The sequence below is a fragment of the Microchirus variegatus genome (assembly GCF_963457635.1).
Source record: "Microchirus variegatus genome assembly, chromosome: 4".
Lineage (NCBI taxonomy): Eukaryota > Metazoa > Chordata > Actinopteri > Pleuronectiformes > Soleidae > Microchirus > Microchirus variegatus.
The window spans coordinates 19,472,613-19,498,307 of record NC_139805.1 but is presented as its reverse complement, the minus strand read 5'-3'; the positions used below and the strand labels follow the sequence as shown (position 1 = coordinate 19,498,307).

The following is a 25,695-nucleotide window of genomic DNA, read 5'->3' as shown; positions in this document are numbered from 1 at the left end:
GCAGAAGCAAATTCCTGAGTGTGGAGGTGGGCGTGGATTTGGCAGTCAGGTGTGAGAGAGAGAGAGAGAGAGAGACATAGGGCAGAGCTGGTTCATGAGAAGCAGCAGCAGGTGAGTTGACTAATCAACCTCTCATTGTCTCAGTGCAGAATATTTAATATAAATGTTTGTGTTTTGAGTTTAAATTTGATCAGAACGACACCTTTTATGTGGTATCTGCTGGGAAAACCTCCTCTGTGGCTGAGGAACTGGGTAAGTTTAGGGCTGATATGAGTTGTGGTTAAAGTTGGGGTTAGGGCTAAATGAATGGAAGTCAGTGCAGTGTGTGTGCAAGTTCCTGATTTTGTCACTTCTTTTTTTTAGGATCTTTTTCTAACCTCAGGAACAGTCGTCCTCACTGGGGCCAAACCTGGTTCTATTAACCTAAGTTCACAAGAATTGCTTAATGTTAGAGGTAAGACTTAATTGGTGGTTAGGTTACTGTTATGGTCAAACATTAGCTGGTTATGGTTTAGGTTTTGGTCAGGCACTCCAAAGAAATGGAAAAAGAAAGCAATGTCTTTGATTAGATGTGTGTGATTGTGCAAGACATAACAACAACATTGTTATATTATTATTATTAGTCTGCATTACAGCCGTAAGTCTATGATTTAAGAAGGTGACTGGTAGTTACCGGCCTGCCCGATTGCCAATTTAAGTTTGTGCGTTATGTTTGTGTGAGTGTGAGAGAGTGAGACAGAGAGAGGCTGAGTAAAGCACCATAAAACACAAAGCACCACCAGGTGCTAGCTCCTTCATGCTTCTCTTCATTGCTAATGCATTCGCCATGGAAGCCCAGTGGGAAAAGTGGCCTTGGGTAGCAAAGAGCTGAAACATTAGATATGGGGCCTGATGCTATTACTACACTAAATAGGGGATTTGGCTCATTCTAACCACATGCTGTTCAATCCCACTCATTTCCCCGGTTGTACGCTGTAGTCGGAACGGAACAAAATGGCATTCTGGGAAAAGTTTCCCACAGCACATCAGAAAATGCAAAAGTCGAACGTCTCTCTGCCTATTTAAAGTACTTTCAACCAGATTAACTAAGGGTAATTGAGATGATTATGGAAACGGCTAGACTGCCCCCTTGATCAGTAAACCCACTATTTTATTTTTAAAGGTGGATGTAGATTTAAATTGGTGTTGTGTAACGTATTTGTCCAGTTTTGTTGTTCTTGTTTCCACGTCTGGTCGATGGGCGATGGCAGCTCAGTGGTAGAGCGAGTCGTCTTTCAACTTGAAGGTTGTGCAGTCAGCGTGTGAATGAGTATGAAAGATGAGTGATAGAGAATGTGCTGCACATAGATGTGCTGTATGGAAGTGTGAGTGGACATCAAGACTAGAAAAGTGCTATATAAATACAGACCATTTATGTGTAAATACAAAGAGTCATTCAAAAGTAATTAAAGTCCTTCTATGTGTCCCTGTACTTGGCCAATAACGCCATATTTATGTACTGATTCAGATGAATAAATACAGTCGAATCCTTGAAAAAATTACACAAATGATTGACGTTTATATTGCTCATCTTCATTTATGATACACACAGGTCTAAATATACTTGTTTAAAAGATGCCTGACCAATTAGTGTATATATATATATGTACAAATATGAAAACTTGTGTTACACAATCATCACAATTAGTCGGTGTTCATAGCTGCAGATGAATTGGAGATGCCATGTTTTTTGTAATATTATTTTTAATATTCATTTTGGCTTTTCGTAGGAATGCAGTCAAGAAAAAAGAAGCAGCAGCACACGTGATCACAGGTAAAGTTTCTTCCAATTGCTAACAAGCATTGGTCAATACTGACACCACTTTTCCTCCTCACATAGTCGTTAATCTGACGTCTTTCTCGTCAACAAAAACACATCATACATGTCTCAGAATAAACTCATCCATCCACAACAAACACTGTCACTATTCACACACTGAACCACAAAATACTGACAACAGAGTGTATGTGGGATTTTCCCCCGGTGTCCAGTTTCCTCCCACAGTCCAAATAACACTCAGAGATTGACTTTGACGCTCTAAATTGACCGTAGGTGTAAATGTGAGAGGGAATGGTGTTTTTTTGTCTTTATGATGTTGGCGCGGCGATGGATTGGGCGAACTGTTCAGGGTGAACCGTGCCTTTTGCACTATGTCAGCTGGGATTGGCTCCATGTGGGATGTGCTTTATAAATAAATTGGATTGGATTGATGTCAGTCTGTTGCCATCTAAGCTTCTTATCCTTGGCTGTTGTGCAGCTCATATGCAAGCGCTGGCTTGGTCAGCTGCAACCCTGTATTCATAAAAGCTGGAGTAAAGGAACGCTGGTTTGTTCTTACTGCAGAGAACCGGTCATGATCTGTCCTTCTGTATCAAGATCAGTTATGATATAGAGTATGTGCTAAATAGGAATATGGAACAATGAAAACACAGCAGCACAGTTGAGTTGCCACACGTTTATTGACATTAAGCAGATCATTAAACAATTTCATTGATGATATTGTTATCACAGTGTCAGTGAAGTGAAGGTGGCCCTCTGTTCTGTTGTCAGTGGGGCTGCCATCTGTCTGCCTGTCTGTGCCTGCTGTACAGGAGCAGAAGGTCTGCACAGCAAGTGTAGACAGGCAGACACACCACAACAGTCTTATCCTGTCTCAGCTGATGTCATGGAGAGTGGAAATGGGGGAGAGAAAAAAAAGAAAGGAGAGGAAGGGAGATGACAAGGAGAGACCACATCAAAGCATTTATGCACGGACACAAAAAGCACCTGTAAACATTCAAACATGGATGATAAAGCTTCAAACACTGGGTTGTGTAATGTATGACAGGTATAACTGAGTGGTTGTAGAGAAGAGTATGTAGAACATATTTTTGTAACACTTATATACACTTACAGGAAGGCCTTGTTGCACTAAAAATAAACTCCATCTCTAAGGAGTATTTGTGACACAATTGCACGTGTAATTGAACAAGCGCATCTTTGCAGTTCTCTTCCTGCCACCTGGACTTCTAACTGAGCCCCACCATTCCTTCTATTCATCCCCCCCTCCTCATCCGTCCACCTCCCTGCTCACCCCCCCCCCCCCCCCCCCCTTCTCTGTTGGGAGTTCAGGCATTTGGAGCGGCTCACTTTGACACAGCTGGAGCTGTCCCAAGCCAAACTGAGACGCACACACACGCACGCACCAGCGTACGCGGCGCACAGACTTGTATATACACTGTGCAGGATACACATACAGACGCTGATGTAAACAAAAGTGCCTTGCAAATAGTGGAGGAAAAATATACACTCACTCAGGCACACACATGGTCACTTTTTTTTCAGATAAACACTAAATTGCTTGAGCACAGTGTTCCCAGACACAGCCCCCGGGGGCGTCCATGGGTGTTGCAGGTTTCCTATCACCGTCATCCACTCACTTACTCACACACACACACACTTAACACATCTGTGACACATAACACAAAGATTACGGCTTGTGGTGGTGGCTGCTTCAGAGCAACTAAACTCTGGCAGTCTGCGGTTCATGACGAGACGCTCAAAGTATGTTTCACTTCGAGAAACTAGTTAGAAAAATACAGTCATTTATCACTTTGGTTAAGTGGACTCATCGTTATAGCTGCACACTACTTGGGATCAGCACTTTTGCGATGCGTGAGTGCATTGTCAGTCATCCATATTATCATAGACGATCAGATCTGCTGCATTTCCTCTGGCGTGTGCGTGTGTGTGTGTGTGTAAAGTCAAATGAGCTAAACCTCTGCCTCTTCTCTATTTCAGTTCCCGCTCTCTCTTTCCCTCCCTCCTTCTCCCCGCCCACTCTACATACACGTATATTTCTTCGACTGCTGCTCTGTTCCCCTTTATTTAAAAAAAAAAAATTGAGGTAAAAGATTTTCTTTTACCTCAATTGCGTTTTCCCTCCTTTCTCTATCTCTGTCTGCTTCCCTCTCTCTCTCTGACCCCCTCTCACTCCCCCTCTCTGTGGTTGGCAGTCTCCCTGGGACTGTGCACATTCCTGGCTGGAAAATCTGAAGCTTTGTCCAAACACCAGCTTCCAAGATCTGCCCAGAGAAATCCCACATGGCTGTTTCTACACTGCAGATCACCAACCCCCCCCCCCCCCCCTTTGACCCCCACCACTCCAATCTCTCCCCTCTCAAACAAATATCCCTCTCCCTCCATCAACTCCCTCTCCATCCTTGTTTGGGCCGCGTCTGTATTTTTTTAAAAACGTCTTTTAAAGCTTCTTCCTGCGCATTTACCAACATTTGTGCACTGCACTGACCTCGGGTTGGAGTTTATAACCTCCACAGCAAACTGAACAGACAAACATTCCTTTAGCCCTCGACTGCCAGAGCTCCACCAGGCACCCTGAAGAAAAACAGACGTTTTCATGCCCATACACTTAATCTACACACTCCCCTCTGTGTGTGTGTGTGTGTGTGTGTGTGTGTGTGTGTGTGTGTGTGTGTGTGTGTGTGTGTGTGTGTGTGTGTGTGTGTGTGTGTGTGTGTGTGTGTGTGTGTGTGTGTGTGTGTGTGTGTGTGTGTGTGTGTGTGTGTGTGTGTGTGCGCGTGTGTGTGAGGCCTGCTCCATATCTCAAATCCATTAGTCTATGGGAAGAGGAGACATAGCGTCAGACACCGCACCTCTGATGTATGATAGTTCAAGACCACCCTGACACACACACACACACACACACAATATAGTGATGTCTGTAAAAACAAGAGTTATTACACTAACACATAAATATATATAAATATTAATGGAAAATGTCAAACTTAGTCACAAACGGATGAAAGCTTTTCCTGATTACCGGAACCCTCTCTGCCTTGATTGTACCTGCATTCAACAATGACAGTTAGTTCTACAAAATGGATGACACAGTGTGCGACATGTGGTGATAGTGTGTGTGTGTGTGTGTGTGTGTGTGTGTGTGTGTGTGTGTGCACATTCAAAGGCATTTGCACATCTGCATGCAGAGTATAGTGGACCCTATGTTTGCCTCAGCACAGAATACATGCAGCTTTTCATCTCGTCCCCAGGTTCTCGGTATGGAAGCTCTTCCTTGCACAGTCTAACCAATGTGCAGACTACTGTACACCAGTAAGATCCTGAACAGGTAGTCTGAACACTGGGATGACGGAGCAGGACCGTTCCTCACTTTTATCTTTGGAATATAGGCTTTTTTCCATCTGTGGTGCTGTGTTTGCTAGCAGTCCTGTCTGTGGCGGAGCGCAACCAGCAAAATGTCTCCTCTGTCATTTTCTTCTTCCTTATCCCGTCTCAGTGCTGTGTCACAGGACGAGGGCTCTTACGAATACATCTGACATGCGGTCCTGTCGTTGTCCTCCTTTGGAGATGTTCGTGGATCTCGAGCTCTGGAGTCCGCGGGGCTGTGTTCCGAGCAGTATCCAGTCTTGACGTGGCACATTCACTCATTCAGCTAGGGATCTGCCTGTTCACTTGGGGAAGGAGTAAGGAAATAAGGGGAGTGAGAGAAGGAGAGAGATTTAGGGAGGAACTTAGCAGCCATATATGGGTTGATGGGACCCATGGGTAATCAACTTTGGAGGGATCTGCAGTTTCTCCCCGCTTTCTCCTGCACAGGCTCTTCTGCTCTCTATGTTCCTCAACCCTTCCTCGTCTACTCTAGAAAATATTCACCACCCTCTGTCCATCTATCCACCTCCATCCCTCCTCTTCCTCTCTTCCTCATCTCAACTTTCTATTTCTACCTCATCAGAGCACCCTGTACTCTCTCCAGTCTCCTCCCCCTCCGTCTAAAGCGATCCCAGATGTTGCTCCATGGGCGCCAATCGCGTTCTGTCATTTTTTCATCCTCTGTAACAGGAAGTGGGCCCCCTTCAGAAAAAAAAAAGAGGGATGAAGGAAGAGAGTCGTAGGGTTCAGGGGAGCACAGAGCGAGGGAAACGTAGCAGCACATTCACATCTTACACCACACGTGTGCAAGTCCTCCCTCACATATGCAGCCACACATGCCAACAGCATCCATGACATTTAAGACCACCTCATTGGAGGGGATGCTTTAGTTTAATTATTTTTTTTCTCCATCTTTCCCCCTCTCTCATATCCACGGCTGTTCCTATAACGGACCGTTTGGAAGCCCCCTTCTCAAAGGTTACATAGAGGGAGCAGGCTGGGGAAGAGAAATGAGGGGGAAGGGCTTGACTTTAGGAGAAATGTTGTGTTAGAGCCTGAGTCTGAGTAATGACTTTCACATGTGGGCCCGGTCTCTCTTTCCCTCTTTTTTTTGTACTCCCTCTCTCATTCCCTCCCTCCCACCCTGGTTCATTTCTCTGTACCCGGCCTCCATACTGTCTGTTTCTCTTCACTCCACCAACTGTTCTCTGTCATTCATGAGTCCCGATGGCAATGACAGACTATAGACTTACAGCATTTCTCTCGCTCGCTCTCACTATAGTTAGTAAATCATCACCCTAAACTTTAGATGCCCTGCTCACATTGCTGTCTGAAATGTACCTGAGTAAACTGTATTCATTCATGTAGTTTCCCCCCCATCAACACTCTGTGATGTCATATTCTTTACACTACATCCTCACGTGTCCCTCTCGCCGTATTCTGGTGAAAGAGGAGATGTATAAGAGTCCTTTGGACAACCAGAACGATGTTGTAGAATGGTGTTTTGCCCTTCCTTTGACCTCTTTCATTCACCGACAGAACAGAGAGGATATCCAGTGGGTGCTTGCACTGGGTGTAAATTCGTTTTTGTCTCATTATATGCCAGGCTGTTGAGGGCAGGGTCGGGTTCGAGTTAGCTGGGTTTATGTGTGTGACACAGATTGACTAAGACGGAGACAAAAAGAAAGCATAAGGGAGAGAGAGAGAGAGAGAGAGAGAGAGAGAGAGAGAGAGAGAGAGAGAGAGAGAGAGAGAGAGAGAGAGAGAGAGAGAGAGAGAGAGAGAGAGAGAGAGAGAGAGAGAGTGCTGGAGCAGACCCAAGGCTTTGCTGATTTTACCAGAGCATGTGGGCTTTGTTTATAATTCTGTGCAATACTGCATTCAAACACACAAACTGGAGTTGTATGTGCATGTGCGTGAGCGCACACGTGTGTGTGTGCCTTTGCCGTGTGTGTGTGTGTGTGTGTGTGTGTGTGTGTGTGTGTGTGTGTGTGTGTGTGTGTGTGTGTGTGTGTGTGTGGTGTGTGTGTGTGTGTGTGTGTGTGTGTATTGACCACAGCATACCGACGGCAGGCTCATTAAGCAGCTAATCAAAGCCAGAGAGCTTGGATCAGAGATGAGGCTGCTCTTGTTTGGAAAGAATTGCTCGACTCACCGCAAAAAGGAGGGAGAAAGAAGAACTGGAAGGGTTGTGCGGAGAAAGAAAGCGGGAGAGAGTATCAGAGCCATCGGCCAGGAATGTGTCAAAGTCTGTCCTATGGCGCCCCCACCCCCTCACCCCAGCCCCAAGCCCCCATCTTACTCCCCTTCACTCTCCCTGTTTCTTTCTGTATTTGCATGTGTGTGTGTGTCTCTCTCTGTGTGTGTGTATATGTGTGTGTGGCAGACATCGCAGTGGTTTTGTCCTTGTCTGACAGTAATCAAAAACCTCAGGAAACTCTTCAAATCTAAAGCAGCCAGAGCTCCTCAGAAATTCCTCAGCACGAGTGAGAAAAAAGGAGCTCACATTGGCCATGAGATGGTGAGAGGATACCAAAGGGGACAGGGGGAAAAATGTTGGTGTTGGTGATAAATCAGCACAGAGAACAACTGTGTGTGCACTAGTGTATACAAAATGTGAGTGACCCGATCTTAGTGTAATAGCACTCTAGTATTGTCATCGTTGGCCTGGCTCCCTGTCTGTTAGCCACCACGCCCTGACTTATTAGCCTCACCCATCCTACTCCAGCCATAAGCTCACAAACTTGAGTTTGAGTCTGTTTCTTAATCTCCCCGTAAAGCTTTCTGCAGCTGCACTCAGTCAGTTTTCCCCCCCTCTGCATTTCTGTTGTCTCTCGTTCTCACACACACACACACACACACACACACACACAGTTTCACAGTTTCACGGTTTCACATATTTGAGGTTAATTGCTATGTGTTCTGAATGTGAGAAAGGGAACAACAAAAGGAGGAAAGAAACAACTGAGTGATTAAAGAAAAATGTTTAACAGATGGGCCACAGCCTGCTCCAGATCCCGTGCTTGTGTCTCACTTTGCTGTGCTGCCTATGCGCAGACGAAGCACAGACGTGGTTGCGAGGAAAAAATACATGACAGAGATGAAGGGATGAGTTGCAGAGAGGAATATTATGTCAAGCAGTACGTGAGAAATACTGTAAGGGAGCCTATTATTATTGTGTGCATGAGCATATGTATGAATTGCAAGTGGCATGCATGTGCGTATCTCTGTATCTATAACATATGTTAGAGAATCTTTCCATTCTTTGTATCACACAATATCATACTCTCCGTATGTAACTCATTTTTGGAAGATCAACTGCAACGTGGTGAACTGGTTTTCTTTATTGTTTTTAGTTCCGAAAACGGCATTAGCATATTTAATTTTTATTTTACCGTCATTACATTGTATTGTACTTTATTGTGTTATATTATATTAGAATTTTAGAATGAATTAGACTTTATTGATCCCACAGAAAGGATATTTACTTGTTACAGGTGCAAATGGGTCAGTGGTAGATAAGTTAGAAGTACAAATTATATTATAATAATAATAATAATAATAATAATAATAATAGTAATAATAATATAATAAGAAATAAAATGGGACAGGTAATAATAATATTGTTACATAGAAATAAAAAGATAAATAATATAAGATACAATAGAAAAACTATTTTTAAATATCAAGTTATTTATACAATAAACAACATATGCACCTTTCAGTGCAGAGAGTAACATGGAAAAAGTGCTGATTTTTTGCAAATATATTTTACAGTTTTGCTCTTGATGAAAAATATAAAATACAGATATATAATTACCAGCATAGTCAAACATACAGGTGGCTGTCTTTGTCTGGATGCCACTAAAACACACTGAATTTTGAGACTACAACTTTTTATGTTTTCAACTCAATGATAATGGAATGCTTTTAAGGGGCTCACATTTTACACATGAAGGCAACCGAATTACAAGATCTGCGGGAAATAATGGGGCATTAAGAGATTAGAACATGAATTCCAGAAATCATCCACATGATGTTGGGAGCATTTTTTGCTGTGATATTGCTTTTTAAATACACACCACAGTAACTCATAATAGGCACTTGGCGTCATAAAAAGTAACCACTCCAAAGTGATAGTTAAATTAAATGACACTGTGTGATTGAGTCTAAGTGTTTTTTTGGTACTACTATGTTCCTCACTTCATACAAGATGTGCAATAAGACTTTTTTATTTATTTATTTATTTTATTTTACATCGGGTGTAAATTATAGCAGCTGAAATGTAGTGAAAACACTGCTGCTCAGCTGAAATTATCCAGTGCGTTATAACTAAAACTCTGGCCATCACCAAACCAATAATGACATTATTAAAGGGTTTTAGCTTGGTTAATATGTGTCACATTCAGGGATGTGCATGCTGCTGTTTTACAACTTGTGGAAGACTGTGGAGTGTGTGACACACAAAATTATCAGTCAAACCATCCTCAAACACACTCAAAAATAGAAAAAAAGACAAATTATTATTATTATATTTTCTACTTGTTTATCCTCCACGTGAGGGTTGCAGGGCCAACACAACCTTTCACTCTAACAATCACACCAACGATCACACCAACAGGCAATTTATAGTGTCCAATTAACCTCTGCATTATTTTTCACTGGCTTACCCCAGAAAACAAACAGAAAGACCTTCAGTCAAACTGGCCCTCAGTCGACCTTCTTGCTGTGAGGCAACTGTGAGAGGCTTCTGTGACAATTACTCATAAAATGAATAACAAACAAAACCAAATGGAAAAAAAGCAGCAGCGTCAGTCGTCCACAGAAGCACATGTAACAGTATACTAAATTATTGGGATTGCTCAGTCAGTAGGTCTTGGTAACACATGAGTCGATACCCGTTCAACTGCTCCTTACCACAAATAATCTTATCAGCTAACCTCTGAGCATTTAGACACCGAGACAACTCAGTGAAGTTCACACCGAGCATCGTAATAAGGAAAAGAACATGAGTTAAGTGACTGTAAAATGTGAAATTTTTCATCGGTGCCAGACAGGCTGGCTTTAATATTTCAGAAACTGCTGATCTACTGACTGAATTTCACACACACGACCATCTCTAGAGTGAGTTTACAGAGAATGGTCAGAAAAGGAGAAAATATGTAGTGAGCGGTGTGTTCTTATGGGTGAAAATGCTTTGTTAATGCCTGAGAGAGGAACATTGCGTACATTATGGCTACATTATGGTATACATTAGACCACACTGTGCGTGCGTGCATGCAGTTTGCATGGATTCTCTCCAGGTGCTCTGGCTTCCTCCCACAGTCAACATGCAGATTGGGGATTAAGTTAACTGGACACTAATAAAAGATTGAATGGTTGGACTGGTGACCTGTCCAGAGTGTTGCCCTGCTTTTGACCCCCTATATCAGCTGTCCCCTGAAGCCCTCATGTGGAGGATAAAGTAGAAGAAAATGGGAATTCTGTGATTATTGGCATTTGGATCGGGATGATGATGATGATGATGATGATGATGTCTTGAATGCACTGGAAACTTTTCACAGCAGATATTTTTTGACATGAAATAATAGGACAAACAGAACGCCTGGGTCATGCTATTGCTCCAGTGTAAGGGTAGGCCACAGTTAATCTTTTTCTAAACTATTTAAAATGGCATACATGTTTCCCATAGTTTCTGGATGTCTTCCACTAAAGTGATTGAGAAATAATGATACTGTCTGGTACTTTTGCACAGTACTGTATGTAAGCATGTGTGTTTGCTGCTATACTGTGCTAAAGTTATTAATAAGTGCCGTTTTTTTCTGACTCTGAATTGCTGGAACATGTAAAATGACTACAAATCCCTGGAGTTGTCCCGTCATACTCCGATTCTGTTGGACGACGAGAAGGTTTTTCTGCCGCGGCACCGTTGGTGCTCCGACTCTCTCGTTAAACTTAATGAAATCCAGCCCCCACCTTAGCTGTGGGGAGCTGCACCTGTCTGCACTTTACCTTTTGTTTCATTGCACTTCTTGCCTTTGCTAACCTCCAAGACTGGCCATAAACCCTTACCCCTCTTTCTCCATGTTCCCCCCTTCTCTTTTCCTGCCAAAGTGAAAAGGCGAGTCCCCCACCCCTTCCATCTCGCTCTGTCGTTGGCTCCTCAGCACAGCATTCTTGGCCTATGATGTCACTACAATATGTGTATGTGTGTGTGTTCTCTAGTCTGTTTCTAATCAGCAGTTCCCCGTCACCCACTCCTCCTTTTCTTTCTTCTGCCCTCTCCTCCTTACATCCCTCTTTTATTCCCTTTGTTCTACTCTCTCTGTTTCTCTGTTCCTATTACTGTGGCTCAACGCTACATCCCCAGCACAGAATAGATGACAACAGATGACAATAGACATTGCTTCATAGATCAAATCTTTGAACTGATCTTTGGGCTTCTTCATGTACCACAATACACTGTAACGCATAATCTGAACAGTGTATGCTGCAGTTCCCCTAACTCCGTTTTGTCTGTGTCATCAGTGAAATGGATCATCTGTCAACTTCAGACGACCAGCTGGAGCTTCAGGTGGAAACCAGTCGTGAACTGGTTGACTCATATGTGAGTGTCATCCAAGAGGCCAAAGAACATATGATCAACAGTGTAATATATCCAGACCACACACTCAACTCTTTTCTTGTATTCTCTTTATGACAATTTTTTTTTATCTGCGCCAGCTAAACTTGCTGTTTCACTCTTTGTATTTTTTTTTAAAGTGACTGTTCCTCATTAGTCTTAACTTGGTCATTCAAGTCTGTATGCTTTTGTCTACCACTTTCAAACTGGGACTACCAAGTGAAAAAGAGAAGTCTCTATGAAATAGAGAAGCCAAAGACGGAGCGAGAAAGAGAAAAAAATATTTTCCAACACCCCTTTAAGAATCTGGAGCCGTAATCCCAATTCAGAGTAAAATATCACCTTACAAAGTTTTACATTTTGACTTTGTCACAGCTGTTTATAATCCCTCTCTGTAGGTGAAGGAGTTCATTAGCTCTGAGCTCCTGGCCCAGCTCTACGCTCTGGGAGAAGGCTCAGCGCTGATGTATGAGTCACCAGAGCAGCAGCAGCAGCAGAAGCGCCAGGAGTAAGTGCTTCACAAACGGACAAATCACTGGAGAACCCTCCACCTCCACCTGCCCCCAGTCTCCTGGCATCCACCTGTACTCTTGAGGACACACCCCCCCCTCCCAGGTACAAATATGATGCATAGAAAACTGAGCTCCCCATAAGTGTCTAAGTCAGTCCAACACTACATAAAACTCCAGTGATGCATCGCTATGCCACACCTGTCCCTCGAGGTCATTCTCCCAGTGCTGCCTCGAGCACCGATGGCCTTCAGCAGATCACTGGCCAACCAAACTGTGTGACTCTAAAAACCACACACTAGTGTCCCGATTGCTGACCTCCGCTTAATAATGATGACCTTCAGTACACACAATACACTGGCATTTCTGCACTTACACACATTCAAAAGCTGCCAAGGATAGAGGGAATTGTTATTCGAGCTGGGTGGGGGTCTACTGGAAAATGTGTTTCTCATATTCTCTTTCCCATCAGCCTCAGTAGACAGACCTCTCTCCTCACAGCTTTCTGCTGGAGCCAGAGACAACAGGCTGAGCACTATGTCAAAATGTCTCTCTGTCCTTCACCCCTTCTTTCTCCCAGTATGCATTTTGTTTTATTGCCTCCCTCAGTTTCCCTCATGCAAAAACAGTTATTTTTTCCTTTTTCTGCCTGCTTCTTTTTCTTGTACATTTCTTCACTTCTCCTCTTTCACTGGTCCTCCTCCCCTGCTTTTGGCTTGTCTCTCCTTTTTCTCTCTGCCTCATTTCCTCTGTGCTCTCAACGGTTCTTTAGGTTCTTTCCTGCATATGGTCTCTCTCTCATTCCTTTCCTGACTCTTTTCTGTATTCTGTCTCTCTCCCTATACAGTACATGCACTACAAAGGCCATTATTTTCATTATTATAAGCCTTTTATCTGTTCCTCGTCTCTTATAATTAAGAAATAATTTCTAAGGAATGCGGGGCATGACGTGTGACAATTGAACTTTTAAATAGCCCAGTGGCTTTTATTTGGAATGCATATGACGGTTGTGTGCAGGGAACAAATATGAATTCACTGTTACAGCAATTAGACTGGCCTTCCCTTATTTAACCTGTTGTAATTTATAATAATAAGTACAGATTTTTTAAGCAGTACAACATTTTTATGTCTGCATCTTTAACCGATTAATTTGAATGATGTGGGATCAAACATTATCTTTATAATTTTTAATTATTTCTTCTATTATTGCTGAACCTCAGATTAAAAGGATCAAACCTCCTCCTCTTTGTGCAAGATATTATTAGATGGTGGCATTTCTGGGGGATGGATATGCACGCTATATTATTACTATTAGAAGATAGTGAACTGTACATTAATATTGTTTATCTGCTCTTCTCTTAAAAAGCCAAATGAAATAATGTTCCTTTCTGCACAAGAACTCAATTACCCATCTGCCATCGGCTGCAGCTGACTGCTGTGTGTGATGGGTAATCCAGCTGAAGCACTATGCTGGCCTCCTCACTGTATCCTCTGGGGAGCTTCTGTCTGCACAACTCACCCCTGCCTTGAACCTGTTTTGTGCATAGCTGGCCATAAATGATGGGATATGCTTGACTTGTCTCCTGCTATTTCTGAAGTGCCTGAATTTTAAACAATGCACATTTAAAGGAATGCATCTTTTAATTTGAAAGGAGGACTGTTTCTACAGCAGCGTTACTATACTATTATTATTACATGAGGGTGCATCAGTAGATTGCAAACTGGAGTGCAGGGATGGAAGACGGGCAGAGTTTTTATTATTGTATTTATTAAGTGTCCAAAACAGATTCCAAATGTTTAACACAAGTCTTTTGTCTTATAGGTCTCGCTGGCGTAGAAACCACTTACTGCATCCTTCAGTGAGTGCACAGTTGTACACCCCGACTGGCCTTTGTGCTCGGAGTCGTCTGCTGTTATGACCATGGCACCACAGGAGCAGTTAAACCCAACAGCAAAGCATGCAGACACTTTCATCTGAGCCAGAAAGGGGAGAGGTGAAGGTGTGACACCTAGCGTCCATTTCTACTGCTGCGAGGCTAAGTTAACTCCCTGCTCTCTGGTGTTACACTGTGTTGAAAATGTTCTCCTTAGTCACATATTATTTCTTATGTTGCACTGTGAGCCAGTACATGAACATTTCTTAGAACAATTTGGCTCAGAGAAGCGTAACACAAAATTTCTCTATTCATCAAATTCAAACTGAACAGCATCTACACAGCAGGCAGCTGCTGACAAAGAAGTGAGATAAAACATTTAACTTTGTAATTCATCTTTAATCCATAAAAATAAACATGTTTGTAATGCATCAAACACTACTGCTTTGAGGTCATGATCATGATGGAAATAATTAAATAGAAGCTTGAGAAAAAACAACATAAAACTGTAGAATAATGTTTAATTCAAACATATTGTAGTTTAGTTTAAAGTTGTAGTGTACAACAGAACTAGAGCCCTTGTTCATAATCTGTGTTTTACAATACCCACCCATTCATATGTATCAACACCACATTGGACACAACCATAAACCAACCGTAAAGTAAGTCAGCATTGGACATTAGTTGATTTACATACAAATTCTGAGGTCAACACTTAGTAGCAGTTAGTAGCAGCTTTAACATTAAAATAGGAATTCATGGATGAGCAGTTTTAAAAAGAGTAACATTTTTGTCAGTTTAGATTTAAAAAAAAAAGAAATCCCCCAGCATAATCATTTCCCAGTAAATGTCTTTTAAAATGTTTATCTTTTGTCTTGTATCATGTTTTATTGAAGGAAGTGGTTGAGATCTTCATGAATTTCAGCCTCATCCCAGGGTCCTTGGATGTTGTCCTTGTGCCTCTGCAGCCTGACCAGTAGTAAAGGACAGAGAAATGTAACACTTCCTAGGGCCAGTGCCAGCAGCACAGCGCCACCAAGAGACTGGGAGCTCAAACCTCCTACTCCTCCAATGCACATTCCCACACACACCCCAGTGAAGTGGCTGGGGGCCTTGTCTCTCAGCCTTTGCAGCAGACATGGCCACAGGGCAAACACCAGCAGGGCACAGCTGAGCATGGCAAAGGTGTGCAGGGCGCCGGGTAACCTCGAGGCTAAACACACTGAGGCAAACAGAGCTGCGTTTAGGGACAGACTGCCCGGGGGTGAAGGCTGGGCGTAAGGGAATGAAACCAGATGGGCCAGCAACATCAAAGCAGACATGGCATACACTGTGTCCGTACTCACGGACTCTGTTAGTGTCTTAAGAACTGGTGAGAAGCCAAAGGTGAAGGACAGAAAAATGGTGGCACTTTGCAAGTCAGCCAGATGAGTGCGAGGCTCACAGCCTGATTCGACCTGTGATGTCAAAGCTTCGTGTAGTCCATAACCTAACACAGCACAGATGAGACTGGTCGCCAACAGCATCTCAGGGGTAAGCAGACCCTAAAGGAATAATAAAGAAGTGGATTATCTTTACGTACATTAAAAACATAGTGTGCTCTATGAGAATTATTAAATTTCTTAGGCTTCACCTGCTCCATGTAGAGCCATATGGTGATGAAAATGGCCACACAGGACAGCTGCTGCCCCACAAAGCCCGCTTCCTTCACCACAGCCCAGTAATGGTAGTGTCGGAGGCCCTCGTTCCTCCGTAATTCTTCAAGGAATCGCTGGTCCACGTAGTTGTCAGGAAATGGCTGGCGCTCCCACAGCACCTTCCGCCAGGGCACAGCCGGACCTGGGACACTGTCTGGCCCCATCACCCTAACCACACACAGACACAGATTTGTATAAAGGCATGTAGGAGCTAACATATGCCTTTGTGGACAAGCCTAGAATGCACCAGCTCATTAACTGTGTGTGAGATTATGTTTCATTATAAATTAATCCACTTATTAAGGCTACATTGATGAATTCTTTGTAAGCTATTTTGATGACTGGTTTGAATTAGTTCTGTTAGTTCTGTGATTTCAGCACATTACATGTGAATGTGTTGTGGCCTCTTTGCACCTCTGTGACAGTTAAATACTATCTTTGGTTTGGGGACTAAAGGAAAACATTTGGGTTAGGGTTAGTTAGAAAATATAAAAACTGAATATCAGATTATACAATTATCAAAATAACTGGTATTTGTAATGAGTCGGTTGTAAACCTACTGCATATTACAATTACCCGATTCATCACATAGCAACTTTGAGCAGATAAGAACTGTGTAGCTTGTGGAATAAGACAGAAGCTGAACGATCGTCTGCAGACTTGACAACAGCATTTCATCAGTTAGCCTCCGTTAGCTTCAAGGTACCGTTTCCTTAAAGTTAGCAAGTTATGTATTATTTTCACGTTAATTCAACTGGCAGATCTGACAGTGTCAAACATACCTGGAGTGTTGTGTTTGTCAAGTGAGCGGATCTAGTCGCAGGGGTTGGTTGGCAGTGTTTTGACAGCTAGCTAGAATAAAACCAACTAACGGCCCATTTGGCGTTGACGCGGAATAAAACTCACACCTGCTACATGGAAACGTGTCTAAATAAACATTTACGTGCTGACGATTACTTACAATTATCTTAAACGCTCACTAAATAGTTGCCCACTTACCTGAATCGTGGTTACTGTATGAATGTAGTGTCTCCAGTCATTATCCCGGAAGTGATGCCGTTGAGCAGAGCGATCATACAGCGAACAGCGTCTCCTCCTGCTTCTTCCTGGTATGACAGTCTGAAAACAGCAATGGAGCTTTACTGCCCCCCTTAGTCAGACCACCGTAACTACAAACGCAATAGATTTACTGTTCATTATCCATCCATACTTTTTCTACCGCTTTATCCTCCGATACGATATTATATTATGTAATATATTATATTGTTATGTTATATTATTTTATTATTATTATTATTATAATAATATTATTATACTGTATTCAGCACTCATGTTTGTTTCCTTTGACTGTGACATTTGCTCGTCTCCCATGTGACAGCAGTGATCCTGTCAGCTCCAGCTGAGTGCCACCGTGACAGCAGATGCCAACCACCAAGGTAATTTTTACCAGCACATACAATGTAAATATGTATATTTTTTGGAATTTCATTTAGGATCTTGCATTTAAACTTTAAGGTAAAGAAAACTTCCACTGACAGTATCTACATACTGTACTGTAGGTGTGTTTTTAGAACTGATCATCGACTCAGCATCTGGTACACTCATGGCGTCAGAGCCATTTATGAACCCCCTGCTCCACCAGAAAACCCCAGATGGCTCAGGAGCTGTATGATTAGTCAAAGCTATTTCAACTGTGCTGCTGCATGCTTGAAGAAGCTCATCTTTCCTGCAGGTTTGTGCAGTTGTTCCACACAGTGTACATTAAAGAAACACACAGGGTTTGCTCATTAAAAACAACACCACATGGAGGTCAGAAAAATGTCAGCTCGTTTAATTTACACACATTTTCAACTACAAGTCAATAATGGAATAAATACCATATTACATCACAACCTCTCTTCCCCACCGCTTCATCTGCATAGTAAAAATATTTGTTTTTCAAAGCCACCATGGTTGTTGCATCAGAAACAAAAATGTCCTCCTCAGTAACATAGAAATACAAATAAACATTTTTTAAATATTTTATTTCTGTATATAGATTTTTAGCATTAAAACAAAAGAAAACTGTTTCAACAGCAAATGTATATTTCAAATCCATCGCTTATACATTTTCTTTAAATCTAATCTTAACATATACTTCTACGATTAAGCACTGGAAACCACAGTGAAATTAAATGGGCAAAGGAAAAGGGGGGATGGTCAAAAGCAGTGTAACATCTTCAAGAATATGGTAAACACATACACATTGTATGGAAAAACTGAATCGTTTAAAAACAATTATACTGTTCAAAGTTTAGTTTTACAGCATTTTCAACATATGGCAGTCACAGTATGAGCTCCGTCCCAATAGAAAAAGGGAAGTTCAGAAGATGGCAACATGGAGCTTTCAGCCAGGGTGGAGAGCAATAATGTTTTAGCTGTGAAGCTCAGTAAATGCCAATACAAGAAATACTCTCAGTAACCTGTCACAAGATACCAGAGCATCTATGGCCTAGAAACAAAGAATGACATAAAAGCCTCTTGAACAAGTGCTCCTTCATTCACATGTAAGACAAATAATGGACCGGTTCATCCAGGAATCCCCCATAATTCAATAAATACTCCAGGATCCAAAATGTTAAACTATGAAAATATAAAAAGTATTGAAATATGTTCTGTGGCATCAGTGGCAGTGCAATGATCAGGGATTAGTTTGTATATTTGGCTAATAAAACATTTGAATATCAGATTCAATACACATTTTAAAATATTGCTGATATAGCCAAAGAAGTGAACTGCTCATGTTTATTAAACTGAGCGGCACACACACAGTAGTGGTAATGACCTTGCAGGTGTCAGTAAGATAGAAATAGACTTGTGTTACCACCAGAGAGGGGCAGGCTCAACATCTTCACACAGTGGGTGGTTGAAAGCAGACACCCATCACATCATGCCACAGGGGAGGGTCGTGGAGTTAGCAGCCATGTGGGGCCACAAGGTTGTAGTCTTGACAAAGGGGAGAAAACACAGCATAGGGTAGAGATCTGGAGGTGGTCCAGTTCTGTTTCTCCTCCTTCATGGTCCCGTATGTGCCGCATTAGCAAAGTGGCCCTACCTAAAGGCCTGTCATTTCAGCTTTGTCAGAAAAGGTCAACATAAATAATGACAAAGTCAGAAATATTCAAAAGGCCAGACTGACTGACAAGCCACAAAGGCATCTTATGTAATAATATGGGTGCATTTGTAAGATTGGCTAATGCATAGGAAGACATGCTGGCAGAGTGGATGCACTCCTTCCCACTCCTATTTGGCGGAAAAACAATGTACCCTTTCTCCATTTTGTTCGACTCGCAGATAAAACATCTCTGAATATTTCTTTTTTTTTTTTTGCAATAAGTAATTTCAGGCTCTCTTATTTTTAGATTTTGTTAGAAAAATAGTTGCACCACAACCATGCTTGTTGAGTGTTTTTTGAAGAGTTAGAGCTATAAAAATAAACAACAAGAAAACAAGAAAGGCAAATGTTTTCCCGTCATAAAGAGGTCGAGGTTACAAAGTTGAGGAACAGGCAGTTGTATGGTTCTGCTCCAAACCAGCCCCTTAAATTCCAGTGGACTGGATATTAATAATTGTGGCAACTTTGTCATTAATAATATCAGTATATCTGTACGTGTGCATGGATAGAAAATATCTTGTGTTTCGAGTCACAAGCCGGGAGATCGCTGACCAGCCGAGTAAAAAAAATCCCAAAGTTATCCATGGGCAAGTGCATCGGCTTCTCTGTCACTCCATAAGGGGGAAGCATTATGTACGGACTTTCCTTTTATCTTCAAACAGCGAGCGAACGACGTAGACTTGAACCGCCGACACCAACATCATGATGATGAGATTTATTATGGACCAAAAGTTCACTCTGTCAAAGTTGCTCTCCTGGATGTTCCTGTCTCGAGCCTCGAATGCTCGCAGCACTGTTTGGATCTGTACGCTTTTAGTAAGTCGAGCCTTAACACTGTTGATTGTGTCCTGGAGGAGAGACCCAAAAAACAACAAACACATTAGATAGATTAAGATAGATAAATTAGAGCTAAAAAAAAAGAAAAGAAAAAACAACTACCTTTCATTTGCTGAACTAAGAAAAAGTATTAATTATACACAGCACAAAATAAGAAGGGTCAGGCCAGCTTTGACTTAGCAAAAATAAAATCAGCTCATTCATGCGTGTTCCTTCTGCAAACCGGTGAGAAAACAAGTTTGTCCACAGCTGGGATTTACATTTCCTGACTTCTAACAAATGAAATCAGCTTCTGGTGAGGGGAGCAGTGCAAGCCGAAACAATTGGCTATAGGTGGGAGTTGATAACATTGTCTATTCTTGTGACAGTCTTGTCGTGCCTTTGCTCATATGCAGTAGATTGCAATCTACTTTGTTGGCAGTCTGTTTACTGGGTCACTTTGCACTCCCTGTGTCATCCTGTGCACATGGATGGAACAGCGACAAATGTGTCAACAGCAGACAAGAGAGGGACAAAGTCTAAAACAGCCACTGAAAAAACAAAACTGCTTTTCTATTACTGACTCACCATAATGTCTTCTAGCTTCATATCCACCATGTCTGTCCCTTGAACAAATTCCTTCCAGTCGTCGTGGTCTTCATCGACTTCCACATTATCCAGGATCAACTCAAAGAAGATGATCTTCTCAGAGATGGAACTGAAGGTGTTGTCAAAGCAGAACATGTAGTCTCCTTCCTCGGTTTCAACACTGGAGGAAAACACAGGTGGTTAGAATTAGCTTCCACATAGGTCTGTGTAATTAAGGTTTTTCAGACCAGCTATGAATACCTAACAAATCTGTGTTAATACTGGAGGCCTGGACCTGAATCTAGAGTCCCCTTTAAAAGGTGTATGAAAGGCAGGGCCCATCCCTTTGTTTTTAACCCTAACCCTTAATGACATTTAAATGTCAGGGGTGATGTCATCAGAAACACTATTTGAAGAAGACTCAGAGGCTTGGTCTCCAGATGTAGAGAGACCAAGCTGAGAGATGCAAACCAATCAGCAGTAAGATTCTGGAATGGGCTAATACTCAAAATCACAATGTTAATAGCAAAATTTAATCAAAATGTTGTCTGCCAATCCCAACTAATCACCAGGAGTCAAAACATACTGCTAACACATAAGGAAGTCATCAGTGGGATGACGGTATTGTATATCTTCACAAATCTAGATACCAGGAAATACAAGTTGAAATCCATCACTCTCGTGTCTTGTCTCAAATGTGTTTCTTATTAATCTTTTCCTCGTAAGTGTATTGGCTTGAACGTTGAATGATGTTTTGAGGGAATTATAGGTTACTTACGTGTGTACCCCATCTGATTTGCGGTAGTCACTGAAGAGCACTTGGCCAGAGGGAGAGAAGATGAAGAAATCTACATCAAGACCCGCACCATCCAATACCTGTTGAAGACATTGAGATACAAATCAAACAACACGGCAAGTTTGTCTGGGTTGGTATTTTTTCTCGGGAGTGTGTAGCAGCAGTCAATTTCTCTGAGATGGATGGATGTCTTTCTTTTCTCATCATTCGACACCAAAGCAGTAATAAACCTGGATACCTTGCCTCCACAGGAGATACAACATATATAAAAGTGATGTTGTGATGTCTCACATTGGCAGTTCCTGGCATCACCTCACTCACAGACACAGTAGAAGGAGTTGTTAGCTGCAAGTTAACCAGCATAACAGGTTCCCATTCTTTCCAACAATACAAAAATCGAGGTGTGAACCACAGAACCTGATTTTTCTGTTTGGCAGTGGATAACTAGATTTTATACAGCATCTGACCATTGATGGTTGTTATTAATGTTTAAATGACAGGAGTAATAAAAATAACAGCATGGCTAATCAACAGGATTAACAGGTATAATGTTATGTAAATATGAGGAGGAATTCAATAGTTTAGCCGGCCATATAGATCTCGTTCACGGCTTTATCGGGTTTGGTCAGTTTCATAAGAGATTTTTTGAGTTATTAGAGACTTATATGACCTGATATTCAATCTCCAGCGAGGCGTCCTTCTTCATGCTCTGGTAGAAACACTCCTTTCGACCGGCTGGTAAAGTGAACGTGAAGTCACTGTCCATAGCCTGAGAGAAGGCAGCAACCGCCACAAACCTATCCGAGACTAGCACTGATAAAACACACAAAAATGTCGGGAGTAGCTCCATAGTCTGCCTACGTGTCTACGAGTCCAACAGAACCCAGACTGAGTGACAGTAGCCCGCCACTGTGTGTGTATGTGAAAGGGCAGCTGCCTGTGCTCGCCCAAACTTCACTTCTGTGGAAATGTTCTCAGGACTCAACTGTCGAAAGTTCAGGACCCCGCCGGTTTAAATATACCGGAAAATGTTTAACTGTTATTAAAAACAAAAACGAAAACGAAAAAACGAAATGTCAGTTGACTATTATATTTCAAGTTAAATAGTTTGTGTTTTGTTCTTGTATTGGATTCGTTATTGGATATGCATCGGTAGTGACTAAAACGCAGGCGTATTTTTTAGGGCGCATTTAGTATTGCATTGTGGGATATGTAGTTATAGTAGGTAGTTTGGATAATGTGGTCTTCGAGCTGTCAACGCATGTACATTATATAATTGTGTAGATAAATTATATACATATGTATTTATAAAAATGACTGTTATACTAAAACAATATTATGCAAACACAAATGAGGCTTTGATGTTAAAACAAGGTGCAAATGATATGCATATACATTAAAAGACAAATACATAGCTGCAAGGTGTAAACTTGCAGTGGTAATAACCCACAATGGTAATAACTACAACTCAATGCCACAAATATAACACGTCTACCAAACAAACTAACGATAAAGCTCAACTATACTCAAATGAAACGTGTTAATACTTAGAATAAACATACAACAAAACAGCAAATAACCAAACAACCAAGTTATTTTTTATGGGTTGCCAGGTGGGAAAGTACAGAATGTTCACATTGGCTGAAGCAGTTCCTCCACACCTCATGTGAAGTGTTTGCACTTCTTCCACGCGCCTATTTGTTACACATTTGTATCAAAGACAAACGTATGCGCGTTGTCATCTTTATTGAAACGTTAGACACGAGGCGGTTGTGCAACAACTTGGTATGTGTCATACTTTGTTAATTTGCTTATCAAAGAGCTGACGCGTCCTGCAGGACAAGCACCACATCCTCATCCTCATCCTCAGTCCGAGGGGCGGGGCTTACCCGAACACGGTGTCGCTACGTCTCACGTGATTGGCCGTAAAGCCCTCATCTGTGCTGTGATTGGTCTGAGCGTAAAGTCAGGGGTTGAACTTACCCAGAGCGAGCTCCTCGCCAACAGCAGTCGCTGTTAAAGCTGAAAAAGAGGCGGACTAGCCTCGTACAATGACAATTATCACACCTCCTCAGTGTGGGTCTTAGCTGGAGAAGACATCGTCTCTTATTTTGAAATCATCACACGTCTGCAGCTTGTTTTCGGTGTATTTGTGTAGCCGTGAGAGACCAGAAAAAGCCCAAAGAGCGAGGATGTTGGTCCCCGCGGGAAGATAATGAAGAGGCTGCGCGTTTTGTTGGTGTGCCTCGTTGTAGCTCTCCTGTGCTGGTAAGCTTAGCCCGACATCTCCACATCCATTTACATCACACCCACAACATTTTAGGCTAACGACAGTGGTATAAATAAGAGGAAAACCTGTCGTGACGACCATAATGCCCCTCACATCGTGTCACTGAGTGTTTTCTCGCTAAATATTCGTCTGTTGTCGGTGAACCATCCTTGCTACAAAGCTAACGTCAGTTCGTCACATTGTGTTCCGTGAGATGTTTTCTTGACCTCCAAAACAGAGGAAGAACCTGAAGAGACTTTATACGTTACTTGTCATTGATTATGTGGTTTAGTGGTTGAACTTTATATGTACACAGCTAATAACTGTCGAAGTTTAGCACTTCAATTTTGCTTAAAAACGTCAAACTTCACTACAATATTAACAGTGTATTAAATTGAAAACATGGTGAGCTATGAACAAAAGACTCCATCAAAAATATTGACCCCGGTTCTAATGCAAAGATGACAACTTAAAGATTCAAACAGCACAATTACATTGCTGTCTTTGTAATGTGCTGATTTTATATTAATTGCATTTCTTTATGTTGTAGAGACACTTAAAGTGGCCGTGACACTCTGGTTTCTTTTTAGGATTCATTGCAATTTCCTCCAATTATCACATCATTGACTATTATTCTAATTAATAGAATCATCCATCTTGAAGATGCCCTCATTTGTCATATACTTGCTCCATAATTCAGCAAGTCTAGATAGTTTATAGATAGTCTGAGCGTTGTCATGCATGATATAAACCCAGGATGAGTTCTATTTTTAGAGAAAGCACTATTTTGTCCTGCAAATATAACAATTGTTTATTTAAAAAAACAAAAACATTGAGTTCTGTTGCTAATGAATGGACAGAAAATGATGACAAAAGCATAACTGCCATGGTGGAAGGAATTATTAATAAGATTTTGTTAAGAGTTGGTGTAAATGAGATGATGGCACTTCAGTAAAGATAAACAACGATAAGTAGCACTTTTTGTAAAGAAAAATAACCAGTGTAAAATAATTATACATTATACAGCTACAGGGGTCACATCTGGTAGATTAACCTATTAATGTATTTAAAAGCACGAAGCAGGCCCAACCTGAATTGGATTTCTACATAAGAACAGCTAACCATAATGTGTTGCCTATCAATCATATATGTTTTACTTCACAATGGGAACCAATCTTGACAACGTACAAACTTGGATTACTGTTTGTTGTGTTTTTCTGCTACAAATCATAATCTAATCCAAATTAGTAGGTTAAAAAAGGTACCTTAAAGCTATATTTGGTAAAACGAATATAACCGAGTCTCTTGTTTCATGATGTTTCCACAAAATCATAATCTAATACCTGCGTTAGGGGCCAACAAGGATTCTGTGGCATGATGATTATATTACTTTCATTCAAACTTGACGTCCCATTATTACAATCTAAACCAGTAGTGTTTTTGTCCTCCTTTCCGGTTTCCTCATCGCACTGGAAACAGATTTTAGTGCTAATATATTATTTATTACCACTGTAAGGATTTGTGTTGCATAATGCTCTTCATAAATAAGTAAAAATTCCCCTAGTACAATTCTATCTGAAGAAGTGTAATAGGGTTCTGGATGGAATAGACACTTCTTAGTCTGTAACCATTGTACCTGTTTATGAAGGATTATCAGTGATGATGAGACTACTTTAAAGGGTTCAGGTAAAGCTGAAGTAGGATTGAGCACAAACAAAGGAAGAGAGGAGAACATGAAAACACAGGTTTGTCAGAACAGGTTGCTGAAGGCCATTGAAATAGAAATGTTACTGATTAATGTATTATTTTCAAGGTTATGTTAAAAGAAGTATTTTTTTCTTAGTTTTTTTACTTTCCCACAGACTAATTATTGACTATGCTACCACACGCATAGACCTAATTACTAATGCAAACCTTCTTTAACATTTTGCTGTTGGGTTCTCACTCCTGTGTGCCAACTCTCACACTTCTCAGTGGGAAAAGAGAATTTGGGAATGCAATCATTGCAGTAATCCAAAGGTTTCCAAGGCAGCGGTGATTTTAGGCATAGTAAGAGGCTCTGTAGGAGGAGACTGGTAACAAGAAACTGTGGGGGTTTCATTCTGTCATTGTGCTTTAGCTCTTGTTTTTAATAACTGTGTCCTGTTTGAAATAGTCGGCGCTA

At 41.6% G+C, this 25,695-nt stretch overlaps 4 protein-coding genes across 6 annotated transcripts in view; 2 read left to right on the top strand and 2 right to left on the bottom strand.

Moving 5' to 3' along the window:
* The first annotated feature begins 94 nt into the window (after window positions 1-94).
* On the top strand, window positions 95-20,493 carry dnm3a (dynamin 3a). Of its 3 annotated transcripts, none has more exons than XM_083888399.1 (8): window positions 100-252; window positions 364-454; window positions 1,770-1,813; window positions 11,735-11,813; window positions 12,227-12,443; window positions 14,160-14,337; window positions 17,287-17,344; window positions 20,482-20,493. In XM_083888399.1, the coding sequence occupies exons 2-5, from the start codon at window positions 446-448 to the stop codon at window positions 12,338-12,340; spliced, it is 246 nt and encodes an 81-aa protein (XP_083744525.1). In that variant the 5' UTR covers window positions 100-252; window positions 364-445; the 3' UTR covers window positions 12,341-12,443; window positions 14,160-14,337; window positions 17,287-17,344; window positions 20,482-20,493. The 3 variants fall into 3 exon arrangements, with proteins under 3 accessions (XP_083744527.1, XP_083744525.1, XP_083744526.1); XM_083888400.1 differs by lacking the exon at window positions 20,482-20,493 and adding an exon at window positions 17,468-17,485; XM_083888401.1 differs by lacking the exons at window positions 17,287-17,344; window positions 20,482-20,493 and having other exon boundaries at window positions 95-111; window positions 180-252; window positions 14,160-14,878.
* pigc (phosphatidylinositol glycan anchor biosynthesis, class C) lies at window positions 15,047-16,072 on the bottom strand (the record flags this gene model as incomplete). Its single annotated transcript, XM_083888397.1, has 2 exons — window positions 15,047-15,755; window positions 15,845-16,072. 2 exons carry the CDS (start codon window positions 16,070-16,072, stop codon window positions 15,099-15,101), a joined length of 885 nt encoding a protein of 294 aa, XP_083744523.1. The 3' UTR covers window positions 15,047-15,098.
* Window positions 17,815-22,186, bottom strand: tmed5 (transmembrane p24 trafficking protein 5). Its single transcript, XM_083888398.1, has 4 exons — window positions 21,933-22,186; window positions 21,245-21,342; window positions 20,467-20,647; window positions 17,815-19,910 (listed from the first exon to the last, which is right to left on the bottom strand). The coding sequence occupies exons 1-4, from the start codon at window positions 22,110-22,112 to the stop codon at window positions 19,692-19,694; spliced, it is 678 nt and encodes a 225-aa protein (XP_083744524.1). The 5' UTR covers window positions 22,113-22,186; the 3' UTR covers window positions 17,815-19,691.
* Window positions 22,187-23,477: 1,291 nt separating this feature from the next.
* Window positions 23,478-25,695, top strand: part of suco (SUN domain containing ossification factor) — a gene marked incomplete at both ends in the record, with an annotated part of 33,498 nt that continues 31,280 nt past the window's right edge. Inside the window, one exon of the mRNA XM_083887975.1 lies at window positions 23,478-23,530. Coding sequence (XP_083744101.1) covers window positions 23,478-23,530 — 53 coding nt within the window. The remainder of the gene's footprint in view (window positions 23,531-25,695) is intronic.